At 42.9% G+C, this 13671-nt stretch overlaps 1 protein-coding gene and 1 long non-coding RNA gene across 4 annotated transcripts in view; one reads left to right on the plus strand and one right to left on the minus strand.

Moving 5' to 3' along the window:
- LOC125938339 (uncharacterized) overlaps positions 1-11187 on the minus strand; it is a 40636-nt gene extending 29449 nt beyond the window's left edge. The window contains exon 1 of the long non-coding RNA XR_007462672.1: positions 10984-11187. This is a non-coding gene — a long non-coding RNA (uncharacterized LOC125938339). The remainder of the gene's footprint in view (positions 1-10983) is intronic.
- Positions 11188-11340: 153 nt separating this feature from the next.
- The window catches only part of ILRUN (inflammation and lipid regulator with UBA-like and NBR1-like domains), a 95772-nt gene continuing 93441 nt past the window's right edge, over positions 11341-13671 (plus strand). Inside the window, exon 1 of one of the 3 annotated variants that reach the window (XM_049653414.1) lies at positions 11341-11702. In XM_049653414.1, the coding sequence (XP_049509371.1) occupies positions 11545-11702 (158 nt within the window). In that variant the 5' untranslated portion in view covers positions 11341-11544. The remainder of the gene's footprint in view (positions 11703-13671) is intronic. The other 2 variants (XM_049653413.1, XM_049653412.1) reach the window with 2 other exon arrangements.

Below are 13671 nucleotides of genomic sequence, written 5' to 3' on the forward strand. Positions count from 1 at the left end.
AGAAGAAGAAGAAGAAGAAGAAGAAGAAGAAGAAGAAGAAGAAGAAGGAGGAGGAGGAGGAGGAGGAGGAGGAGGAGGAGAGGGGAGGTGGAGAAGAAGGAGGAGGAGGACAAGGAGAAAAGAATGGACTACTTCTGGATGTATCTAGGTTGAGAGACGGGGGGACAGGAGATCAAGACAATCAGGTTTTCTTTTGCATTGTCCCATTCACCACAGTAGGAAAAAAGACCCAGGACATCAGATGCTCTGTCCTGAAGAAAAGATAGTGTAATAGGTTGGTGCCTCCTGTTTTTTTTGTTTGTTTGTTTTGTTTTGTTTTGTCTCTCGAGTAGGGAAATAGGGTAGAGGAGGTGGAAAACCCCATATGTGCGGGATCTGGTTCTTTCCTATCATGCTCCAGGTGGATGTTCAGAGCAGAGGTACTGCTCACTGTAGTAGGCTGCTCTTGAACCTCACCCATTCACTTCCCAGAGAAAATTCCCCCTCAAGTACACCTTAGATTTTAATTTTATTCCCATTACCTGGATTCACTTCTAGGTATATTTCTGTGATCAGAACAAACAGGAGGCAGTAAAAAGGAGCCTGGGTCTTGTAGCTGTTAAAGACTCCCAAATGCACATAAAAGAATGGAGTTGTATCCTTATCTTACAACATATATGAAAAATAACTCAAAATGGATTAAAGACCTAAATGTAAAACCCAAACTATAAAAGTCCTAGAAGAAAACACGGGGAAAAAACTTCATGACTTTGGACTTGGCAATGATTTTTTGGATCTGACACCAAAAACACAGGCAACAAGAACAAAAATAGACAAATAAGACTACATCAAACTTAAAACTTTTGTGCATCACAAAGAGATAAATATTGTATGATTCCACTTATATGAAGTATCTAAAATAGTCAAATTCATAGAAGGGTGCCTGGATGGCTCAGTCGGTTGAGTGTCTGACTCTTGGTTTCCACTCAGGTCATGATCTCATGGTTTGTGGGTTCAAGTCCTGCATCAGGCTCTGTGCTAACAGCTCAGAACCTGGAGCCTACTTCAGATTCTGTCTTCCTCTCTCTTTGCCCCTCCCCTGCTTGTGCTCTGTCTTTCTCAAAAATAAACATAAAAAAAATTTTTTAATCAAATAAAATAGTCAAAATCATAGAAACAGAAAGTAGAAATGTGGGTGCCAGGAGCTGGGGGGAGAGGGAAAGGGGAGTTGTTGTTTAATGGGTACAGAGTTTCAGTTTTATAAGATGAAAAACTTCTAGAGATTAGCTACACAACAATGTGAATATGCTTAACACTACCAAACTGTACACTTAAAAATAGTTAAGACAGTGGAGTGCCTAGGTGACTCAGTCAGTTGAGTGTCTGACTCTTGATTTTGGCTCAGGTCAATATCTCATGGTTTGTGAGATTGAGCCCTGTGTCAGTGTGGAGCCTGCTTGGGATTCTTTCTATCCCTCTCTGCCCCTCTCACGTGATCTCTCTCTCTCAAGACAAATAAACATTTAAAAATAGTTAAGATGGTGAATTTTGTTATGTATTTTTAAAATCACAATTAAGGGGCGCCTGGGTGGCTCAGTCGGTTAAGCGTCCAACTTCAGCTCAGGTTGTGATCTCGCGGTCCGTGGGTTCGAGCCCCGCGTTGGGCTCTGTGCGGACAGCTCAGAGCCTGGAGCCTGTTTCACATTCTGTGTCTCCCTCTTTCTCTGACCTCCCCTGTTCATGCTCTCTCTCTCTGTCTCAAAAATAAATAAATGTAAAAAAAACTCTTTTAAAAATCACAATTAAAAGAATAAACAGACATCTAAATGACTTTGGTGTAATGTGTCCCCTCACTAGCCTGTTCCTCAAACCTTGTGGAAAATCATCAGGGCCTGGATAAGGTCTCCTAGAAGGCTTCTTTGGGCATCTCAGCTCACCCTTCACTCCTCCCTCCTCCCAAGTCCTACTCACCCTGTCTACTGCTCATTTGGCACTTGAACACATGTTGCTTTGTACTGTTAGCTACCTTTATACAGTTATTTGTAGAAACGCATGTCCTTGTATCTCCCCCATTGTTATGTTATACTTCAATATTTAACATTTACAAGCACTTATGCCCACCTCATTTGAGCTTCCAACCCTGGAGAATAAGCACAGAATGGAAGTTTGGCTTATGGGTATGTTTATGTGAATACTAATTGTAGCTGTAGGTTAAATTCCAAAAAGTTTTTCTTTTGTTTGACATATTCTTTTGCTTCACTTCAGTGATCTTTTTGCAGCGTTCCCTATATTGAAATGAATAAACTGAGGTCTACAGAGAAGCTTAGTCATTTGTCCATGGTCACATAGCACAAGGATGAAGGCTCTCTTTCTGGGCCACTGTCCCTAACTCAGCCTTGCTGATAGTAAGTCAGCAGACATTTGCTTGCTCAACCGGGTAGCTCATTGGACTGTTAGCTGCTGCCTAGGTTTTGCAGCTTACAAAGTTTAAGACAGCTAACATGGGGAAAAGAATGTCAAAAACTGAAATGAATTCATGTTTGATAAGCCCCCAGGTCACCCAATTTTCGTTTCTTCAAAACGAAGGGTCTCTTAATGTTGTATGACATGATTATTTTATTAAAAATCCTAAAATACAGATAAAAATGTAAAAACATCCATTATTCCCCACACTCAGAGATTGTCATCATCAACACCTTGAAGTATATCCTTCTAGACATCTCCTGCACTTATTCATGCATCTGTTAGAAATTAGAGCATAGGTAATACTGTCTTCTCATAGCTTTTTATCATTTAAGAATATACTGTAGGGGCACCTGGGTGGCTCAGTCGGTTAAGCGTTGACTCTTGATTTTGGTTCAGGTAGTGATCTTATGGTTGGTGGGTTTGAGCCCCTTGTTGGGCTCGCTCTGTGCTGACAGCTCTCTCCCTCCCTCTCTCTCTGCCCCTTCCCTGCTTGTGTTCTCTCTCTCTCTCTCTCTCAAAATAAAAAACTTAAAAAAAAAGGGACATATTGTAAACATCTTTGTATGTTAGCAGAGATAATAGGTCCGTCAATTAAAGAATCAAGTTGATCTATTTCTTTAAATATAAAAAAAGGATAAAAAGAATTAAAATGATCAATTCTCTATTAATATTTCCAATCTTTTGCTATATAGTTAGGTTTATACAATATGCTAATTTTACATCCTGTTTTTTTCACTTAACATAGGCAAGTTTTATTCCAAAAATTCTTCAAATACACACTTGTTAAAACTTTGGAAAATACAGAAAACTGTAGAAAGAAAAACAGAAATCCCCTGCAATTTTCCTGTGTGATATAATGCTATAATATTTTGATATATTTCTTTCCAGTTGTTTACTCTGCTTATTTTGTTATTTAGTGTGCTTACTTTAATGAGTTATAGCTATAGTCTAAAAAACAGGATTATAGGGGCGCCTGGGTGGCGCAGTCGGTTAAGCGTCCGACTTCGGCCAGGTCACGATCTCGCGGTCCGTGAGTTCGAGCCCCGCGTCAGGCTCTGGGCCGATGGCTCGGAGCCTGGAGCCTGTTTCCGATTCTGTGTCTCCCTCTCTCTCTGCCCCTCCCCCGTTCATGCTCTGTCTCTCTCTGTCCCAAAAATAAATAAAAAACGTTGAAAAAAAAAATTAAAAAAAAAATAAAAAAAAAACAGGATTATACTGTATTTACGATTTTGATGCAGCTTTTAAAAATCGACACTAACATCAGGATTTTTTTATATCATTAAGCATTCCTCAAAAATGTGTTTTCAAAGGAGGTATATAAAATTCTACCTTACCAACATAACTTTAAAATGTTATTCAAAAATTTTATCTTTTTATTAATAATTTTTTTTGATGTTTATTTATTTTTGAGAGAGAGAGAGAGAGCGAGCAGGAGAGGGTCACAGAGAGAGAGAGAGGGAGACACAGAATCTGAAGCAGGCTCCAGGCTCTGAGCTATCAGCACAGAGCCTGATACGGGGCTCGAACTCACGAACAGTGAGATCAGACCTGAGCCGAAGTCGGACACTCAACCAACTGAGCCACCCAGGAGCCCCCAAAATTTTACCTTTTTAAAATGATTACATGCTCAGTGTAAAAACTCAACTAATACAGAAATTTAACATTAAAAGTGAATGTTTCCCATAAATTGGGTTGCTAGATTTAGCAAATAAAAATACAAGATACCCAGTTAATATTTGTGACCACTTACATTAAAAAAATTGTTACTGGGGTGTCTGGGTGGCTCAGTCAGTTAACAGTCTGACTCTTCGTTTTGGCTCAGGTCATAGTCTTGTGGTTGGTGGGTTTGAGCCCCACGGCAGATTGTCAGTGTAGAGTCTGCTTGGGATTCTCTCACTCCCTCTCTGGCTGCCCCTCCCCTGCTTCCTCTCTCTCTCTCTCTCTCTCAAAATAAATAAACATTTTTTAAAAATGTTGTTTACCTGAAATCAAGTCTAACTGGTTATCCGGTTTTTATGTGGCAACCCTACCATAACCCCACCTTCCTTAACCATTGGTATACATTCCCCCAGATATTTTGCTATGCATATATTCCAAGCACATACATAAACATATACACTTACTATACTTTTTATATAGATACAAAAGAGATCATGGTATATATACTGTTTAATAATTTGTTTTTTTAAAAAAACTCAATCTTCTGTATCTTGTCATGTTAATTCATATAGGCCTATTTCATTGTTTAAACGGTGGTGTAATATTCTATAGCATAAATATAGTCAAAGCCTTATGGTTGGTCATTCAGATTGTTCCCAATTTTTCAGCATTACCAAAAATTCTGTAGTGATCATCCTACATATATCTTTGGTCATCCTTTTTAGTTATCTGTATGATACCTAAGATGCAAGGTGCACATTTAAAATTTAATGGCCATTACCAAAACACCCTCCTGAAAGGTTTTTACGAATCTGTAATCCTATCAACATTGTATGAAATTGTGTTTTTCTTCACATCTTGTAGAATACTGGCTATGATCAATCTTTGCCAAATTGACAGATAAAAATGATATTGCACTTTTGTTTTAATTTGCATTTCTTGATTATTCATGGTATTCAAAATATTCTCATACATTTACAGGCCATTTATATAATTTTTCTTGTCAATTGCCCATTCATGTCCTTTACCAATTTTTCCTTTAGATTGTTTTTTCCTTGGTTATCCTAATAGCTGTTTGTTTGTTTACTTATTTATTATTTATTTTTAAAATTTTTTAAGAGAGAGAGAGAGCATGAGCAGGGGAGAGAGGCAGAGGGAGAAAGAGCGAATCTTAAATAGGCTTCATGCTCAGCACAGGGCCCAGCACGGGGTTCGATCCCATGACCCTGGGATCATGACCTGTGCTGAAATCAAGAGTTGGATGCTCAACTGATTGCACCACCCAGGCGACCCAAGAGCTGTTTATTTATTAAATGATGATATTAGTACTCTGTCCTGTGTATTATAAATATTGTCCTTGAATTATCCTTTTGTCTTTTGATTATGCTCATGGTATTTTTTATTTTTATTTTTTAACTTTTGAAACAAAGAAGTTTTAAATAAAAAAAAAATTTTTTTTTTTCAACGTTTTTTATTTATTTTTGGGACAGAGAGAGACAGAGCATGAACGGGGGAGGGGCAGAGAGAGAGGGAGACACAGAATCGGAAGCAGGCTCCAGGCTCCGAGCCATCAGCCCAGAGCCTGACGCGGGGCTCGAACTCACGGACCGCGAGATCGTGACCTGGCTGAAGTCGGACGCTTAACCGACTGCGCCACCCAGGCGCCCCCCAAAAAAATTTTTTTAATGTTAACTTATTTTTGAGAGAGAGACACACACAGTGCAAGTGGGGGAGGCACAGAAAGAAAAGACACAGAATCCGAAGCAGGCTCCAGAGCCCAACGCGGGGCTGGAACCCATGAGATGTGAGATCATGACCTGAGCTGAAGTCAGCCGCTTAACCAACTGAGCCACCTAGGTGCCCCTTAGATTTTTTATACAGGCAAAACTATAGATCTTTTCTTTGATATTATGATTGGAGATTTCTTCTTCTAAGATTATTGAAATATTCATTCAGGTTTCTTTCTAATTCTTTACTTTTTTGGTCATAGATTCATGTAAAAGTATATTGGTGAAAAGAATGAATCCACTCCTGCCCACATATATTTTTTCAACAATTCCCCTATTGGTGGACATTTGGGTTATTCCACCTTTTTACTATCATATGTATTATAGTACTTCTAACAAAAAGCCTTTTTATAAACCTAAGATTTGGGGGCTATTGTATATGAACATTATTAAGGTTACTCACATTAATTCATCTGAATTCACATCCACTCACTTTTAGGAAAAATTACATCAATTTATATTCCCAGAAGCAGTGGTGTTTGAGAGCACCTGTTTCTCCATATTCTTGCCAACTAAAGCTATTATAAATGTTTTTGAAGCTTTGACAATCTGATTAGGCAAAATGTTGTTGTTTTTGAGAGACAGCACACAAGCATGCAGAGTTGGGGAGGGGCAGAGGGAGAGAGGGAGAGAGAGAATCTTAAGCAGGTTCCAAGCCCAGTGCAGAGCCGGAGGTGGGCTCATGATCGCGAGATCATGACCGTGGGATCCTGAGCTGAAACCAAGAGACAGATGTGTAACTGACTGAGCCACCCAAGCGCCCCTACCTTATTGCTGTTTTAATCCATTTCTTTAATATGGGTGGCATAATACATCTTTTAATATGTCTATCTGCCATTTGTATTTCTTCTTTTGTGAATTGCCTTTTTGTGTCATTTTTTTTCAATTGGAATTTTCATTATTTGTTTTAAATTTATTTATTTTTTTTAGTAATCTCTACACCCAGTGTGGGGCTTGAACTCATGACCCTGAGATCAAGAGTCACACGCTCTCCCAACTGAGCCAGCTAGGCGCCCTTAAGTTTTCACTGTTTTTAAGAGTAGGACGTCCATCCCTATCTAGAAATCAAACATTGTATTCACATGATTTTCTTAATTTTTTAAAATAACTTGACTTTTTTTTACTTCATCTAAGAGATAATGTATTTTGAATGGAATCTGGAGATTCTAACGGAATCTAAGAGAAGCTGAATAACCAGGACTCAAAGTGATAAGGAACTTCTCTCTCCTAAGCCTTCAGGTCTCTCATCTTTGTTTCTCTCTGCCTTGTGGCTCTCTTTCTGCAGATGGGCATTATTTTGTTTTCAAGGGTGCCCCACAAAGATAGTCTCTTTTCTGTATTTCTATCACCGACTTTCAAGTAAACAGCCCAGGCCTGTTCCACAAACTCATTGAGTTCAGTTCCAAATTCCTGAGAGAGAGAGAGAGAGAGAGAGAGAGAGAGAGAGAATCTGATTGGCTGATCCTAGGTTGAGCATATCCCTTTTGTCCAATCAAATGGAGGCTAAAGGAAAGGGCAATATAGGATACATATGGCTGCTGGAGGCCACATAGAGGGTCATTAATAGTTGGCAGAAAAGAGATCATCACAGTTTGGATATATACCCAAAAGGTTTCTACTACAAGTTGCTATTATCATATAATGTAGCATAACATCTATTTGGACTCTGTCTGTTCCTTGAATCGGTTATGCTGTGGCATAATCTTAGTACTAGCCGGGCTTGGCAATTCTGAATCTTAGGGACTTAGAGGTTTGGAACCAATCAAGGCTGCCCTGGTGAGATGAATCACTTTTCTCCCAGACTTTTAACTTCTAAAGATTGAATGGCTTAACTCCTTTAAGAAATTTTAAACTGAACTAGTCTGGGGATCTGGGGTTAATTTAAATTTCTTATATGTGATCACCAGCCCAAGAAATTCAGAAAGAAACTGGCTGGTTGTATGATATCCCAGGCAGCGGCAACTCTGGGCAAAGTACCTGACATAGTTCTGAGATAATACCTAGAAGCCCTTTTGGAATACTGCCATCAATCAGCTTTTTGTCCTTAGGGTGGTGTTCAGCAATTTGTTCTTTTGTCTCTCAACTAGTCCTTCTGCATGCCCTCTTTCCAACAAAATAAAACAAAGCTGCAGAGCCATTATAGCAGAACCATGCATGTTAATAACCCCCCAGATTCAAGTGGAGATTCACATTTCTGTGAGTATCCTGACGGGTAACACCTCATTTTCTCCATTTAATATCTCATCCCGCAAAAGAACAATTCAATGGAAGGTGGAGCGGCTGGTTCTTCCTTCACACCTAATGTGCCAGCCACCTTGGTCAGTGTTTTTGCATAGTGGTTAGGGATGGGTCAGTCTTCTATTGTGTGTGACTGTCCCAAGATTTGCAGAAGATTATCATCCTCAGTCCTCAGGGAATTAATGGCCAGGGTACCACATCCAATCTCATGAGAACCCCAAATGTCCCCACAATGTTCAGAATTCACTTTAGGAGTAGTTATACTCTTTTGAGATAACTTCTGTCATAAACTGAAGTTCTGGGCCACTTGGGTCTCTTATTTGCAAGGATCTCTTTGCATTATGTGGGCTGTTTATGAGTGAGTCAAGACTTTAATACTACATGGTGTTGGCCAAGAGTTGTTAGTTTATCTTGGGTCAGCATTCTTTTTTTTTTTTTTATTTTTTATTTTTTTTTAACATTTATTCATTTTTGAGACAGAGAGAGACAGAGCATGAACAGGGGAGGAGCAGAGAGAGAGGGAGACACAGAATCTGAAACAGGCTCCAGGCTCTGAGCTGTCAGCACAGAGCCCGACACGGGGCTCGAACTCACGGACCGTGAGATCATGACCTGAGCCGAAGTCGGATGCTTAACCGACTGAGCCACCCAGGCGCCCCTCTTGGGTCAGCATTCTAATGGAGTTGTCAGGTTTATAACAAAATAACATTTTCTTCTTTTGGGTCCTAGGCCAACACAACATTAATCCATGGATATTGCAAGTTAAGACACTTAGTTTTAGTTAATAGAGTAATATCAATTTCTGATTATTTTGTATGTAAGGCCAAACTGAACTCAAAGTATAAAAGGAATTGTAGTAGGATATAGTGGGTACAGTGCTAGACTGGGAGTTTGAACACCCCTTACTAGTTGTGTAATCTTGGGTAAATCAGTTCCCCCCTCTTGGTTTCAGTTTCTTCATCTGTAAAATGGGGGAGGTTGGGCTAGGCAGTCTTAGATTTCTTTCAGTTCTAATACTGGGATTTTTATAATCTGTGTTCCCATTCCACCATCCATAAGATTGGGACAATATGTGTTCACCCCTGAAATAGAATTTTCCTCAATATTAGTAACATATTCCAATATTGTGGTCACCCAAAAATTAGGCCTTGGCAATGATTTAACAGTTTCTTATAAAAAAAGTTCAGAACTATTATATGAGTTTGTAAGTATTGTAACTATCTGCTGTTAAAGTTATCTTCCATAGTATATCACTGGAGAAGGGTGGTCCCTTAGTAGGAAAAGAGAAAGGGCATATATTTCATATTGTAATAGAGAACAAGGAAGGGAAATGAAGTAGAAGGGGAGTCAGGTAAAGAAATATCCTGGGCTACTTGTATCATTGTTTATTTCCAGAGTCGTCTTATGTTTATGGCCACAATACTAGTTATCACTTCTTGAAGTGTTTTTTATGGAACAGGCGCTGTGTTGAGTTTATATTTTTTATCTCATTTAATTCCTACAGCAGTCCTATCTGGGCAGGCACTATGATTACCAATAACTGGCAGAATGAGAATCCTAAATGTGTGTGACCCAGAACCCAGGCTTTTATTTATTTTTGGGACAGAGAGAGACAGAGCATGAACGGGGGAGGGGCAGAGAGAGAGGGAGACACAGAATCGGAAACAGGCTCCAGGCTCCGAGCCATCAGCCCAGAGCCTGATGCGGGGCTCGAACTCACGGACCGCGAGATCGTGACCTGGCTGAAGTCGGACGCTTAACCGACTGCGCCATCCAGGCGCCCCTAGAACCCAGGCTTTTAAAGATATTTTATTTTACTAACAGAAAGAGAATACTGTCCCTTTGCAAAACCTCCTAGCAACCCAGACACTACGGTTCACTTATTCTAGTGCTGTGTTGTTGAAATTGTTATGGAAAACATAACCCATTAGGAAACTGAAAGCTGGTTTTTAGTTTGGCTGCTCTGTATTTTTGGACAAGACATATAAGCTTTCCGGATCTCACTTTCCTTATTAGTAAAGCAGGGAGCTACTTGAAGGCAGAAGACCATTTCTTCCTCATCTTTTCCTCTTTGGATGTGGCGGTGTTGAACAAATGGGAATGCAAGGGGGTAGACAAAATGGTCCCTACGCTGCCTTTCTCATTCTTTGATCTCGAAATGGGGCCTTCACCAGGCAGGTGTACCAAATTTACAGCAGTATTTTGCTTCCTATTTTATTTTATTTTTTTATTTTTTTTTAATTTTTTTTTCAACGTTTTTTATTTATTTTTGGGACAGAGAGAGACAGAGCATGAACGGGGGAGGGGCAGAGAGAGAGGGAGACACAGAATCGGAAACAGGCTCCAGGCTCCGAGCCATCAGCCCAGAGCCTGACGCGGGGCTCGAACTCACGGACCGCGAGATCGTGACCTGGCTGAAGTCGGACGCTTAACCGACTGCGCCACCCAGGCGCCCCGCTTCCTATTTTAAAAACAGAACAAGGCATGCCAAATCCTCGTGACTTACTTAACCTTTGTTTTGAGAGGGCTGGTCTTGACAGAGTGGGTGGGAGGATATGTATGTTGCTGTCTGGACTTCTGATTGATGTTTGTATCGAGGCCTCCTTAACTTCCGAGACTTGACACTGCTGTTGCATAACAGAAACGGCACTAACAAATTGTAGTAACCATCGCCGAGGATGGCTGGTAACCAAGCGTTCACGGCACTTATCGACCCGGAAAAACAGCTCTTAAAACTTGTGCAATCAAGCCCTTCCAGGACAAGGGGCAAAGCCCTGGCCGAGAGGACTGCGTCCTGCCTGCACTTTGGTACTCGACCTTGCCATGGTCTCTTCTCCCGAACTTGTTTTCTCACCTGCAAAATGGTGGAGTTGCGGTGGACCAAGATCCCGGAGCTTCTCCCCAAACCCCGGACTTTAACTCCTCCCCTTGAAAGTGGGGGCGGAGAGAGGAGAAGGTCAGGCCAGGAGTCACCCTCAGCCGCCGAGCGGTCCCTTTCCTCTTTGCCACTCCCCGCCCCCTCGCTCCACCTCGGTGAGGTCACGCGAGAGACGTCACGAGGTTGTGACGCCACTGAGGGGCGGGACTCCGGGAGAGGAAGGGGCGGGGCCCAGGCGGGCGGCGCTTGCGCAGTGGGAGCGGCGCGGGAGGAGGCGGAGGCGGCAGAGAAGCGAGAGGCGGCAGCGGCGCAGGCGGCGGCGCTGGGGGGGGTGGGAGGGGGGGGAGCGAGAGAGTGAGTGAGTGGCTGAGTGAGTTTATCCCTATGAGGCGGTGAGAGGCCCGGGGCCTACCTTAAAGGAGCGGGGTCGCGGCGCCAGCTAGCAGCGAGCCCCCTCCCGGTCCCCGGGCCCGGCGGCGCGGCGGCGGCGGCGGCTCGGTTGTGAGGAGGCGGGGAAGCGGGTGTCCGGCCCCAGCCATGGAGGGCATGGACGTGGACCTGGACCCTGAGCTGATGCAGAAGTTCAGCTGCTTGGGCACCACCGACAAGGACGTGCTCATCTCTGAGTTCCAGCGACTGCTCGGCTTCCAGCTCAACCCGGCCGGCTGCGCCTTCTTCCTGGATATGACCAACTGGTGAGCCGGCCCCATCGCGCCAGCACTGGGGCCCGCGGGGAAGGGAAGGGACACCCGAGCCCAGCGGCAGGGCGGGCCGGGCGGGCGGGCGCTGAGGGGCACCCTCTTCCCGGGGCGTGGAGGGAGAGTGGGGGAGCCTCAGGGACATGGGAGAAATTTGGGGGCTGAGCAAGAGTAGAGAGGACGTACGAGGGGAGTGGGGGGCCACGGAGTGCAGGAGGGGCGGAAGGGAGACTGGGGAGGGCTTCCCGAGGTTCTGCGGAGAATTAGGGGCCGAAGAACATGAGAAGAGGAGAAAGACTTGAGTATCGAGACCAGAGGGGTGGACCTGTGAGCAGGAGGGCTGTGGTGTTGGTGAAGAGTACACAGCACAGGAAATCTGAATTTGGGGAGTGGGGGGAAAGCCTGGGGTATGGAGTTAGGGTCGAGGAAGACAGGGATGAGAGGAAACTCCGGGAGAGAATTAGGTGTTCTGGAAGAACGTGGGGCACTGGAGAGACTTGGGAGTTAGGAGATGAGAACAGATACTATGCGCGCGCGCGCGTGTGTTGTGTTTCTTCATTCGAAGACAGGGAAAAAGGAAACATATTTTGGGGAAGGACAAGTGAGCACGGTAAGAGAGCTGACTTTCCGAACAGTTGTGCCAGGGAGGAGTGGGATCTGCTAGTAGATCTAACGGAGGACCGGGAGTGCTTGGGGGCAGGGTCTGGGAAAGCCTTAGGAAAAGTGGAGGAAAGGAGATTATCTTGGAGGAGGGAACTTTCTGGGAGAACTGGAGCCCTGGACTCCAGAATGCCAGAATGGAGAGGGGCTTATCTGAAATAAGACTGGGTTGTTTGGGAAAATGGAGAACTTGGCTTAGGAAAACTAGGAACCAAATCTTTTGGCTTGGAGTCTCCTTGTAGAATTGGGGCAGAAGACCATGGCGCTTAGACCAAAAGGAGTGTTTCTTGGCTTTGGATGTAGCCCTCGCTATTTTTGATAAGCAAGGCTCTCTCCTTGTTCTCTGAGGAGGGGTTGTTGAATTCACTCACTTAGGGTGAGTGGTAAAGTACAGACCATTAGACTTCTTCTGAAAAGATTTCAGGTGAAACAACTCATTTTTCTTTGGTCGGAAAGCCATGGGATGAGTGCCCTTTGCTCTCTGTGTTTGGGCATTCAGTCCCCTGACATGTGGAATCTTGTTTCTCTTGGCATCACTTATACAACCAGCTTCCCCTTTATTCCATGTCCACTGAATGCCTCGGGCAATGCCAGAAAAAAGAGGCTGTAAGCTTAGTCTTTATCCCATTTCTCATCTAGTCCTGTCTGGAATGGTGCTCGTCTTACTTGTAGCTATGGTCACACCAAAGATGATGTGTGAATTTTTTTTCTGTGTAGCATCATTGGTGGGTCTTACTATTTTATCTTTAAACTTGATTGTTACAGCAAGAGTGGGATTGAATTGCTAGATGTTTAGAAAACTTTTTGAGGCATTGAATGCGAGAGATAGTCTTTATAATTAAAGAAGCATTTATGATCCCCACTTACATCTTTTTACATCTGGGAAGAGAGGGACTACAGCCTGCAGTAGTTTTCTGAACACCAACTTACGGTGTTTAAATAGTCCTTGATAGGGGTTATTGAAAACACTGAGAACAGGTATTACCCTAGTGAAATTTAGAAGTAAAGCTATATCTTGACGAGGGTTGTTCTCTTGCCTGCCAGCTTCCCACCCCCAGCTCTTTTTCTTCCTTGTTTACACTAGTTCAGCATAGGAAACTTGGCATATTGTTGCTGCCAGTTTGGTAGGGGAGGATCATTATTTCTCCCCACCCCTTGTGAGTCGTACCATTTAAACCCTGCCCTAATAAGTTTTTAGTTCTTTAGAGTCAGTATTTATTAGTATAATTATTGTGGCTACAAAACCAGTGTAATGAATTTTATGTGTTTGAGGTGTGTGTGTTTAACATCTAAGATTGTTTGTTTT

The sequence above is a fragment of the Panthera uncia genome (genome assembly GCF_023721935.1).
Source record: "Panthera uncia isolate 11264 chromosome B2 unlocalized genomic scaffold, Puncia_PCG_1.0 HiC_scaffold_24, whole genome shotgun sequence".
In the NCBI taxonomy this organism is placed as follows: domain Eukaryota; kingdom Metazoa; phylum Chordata; class Mammalia; order Carnivora; family Felidae; genus Panthera; species Panthera uncia.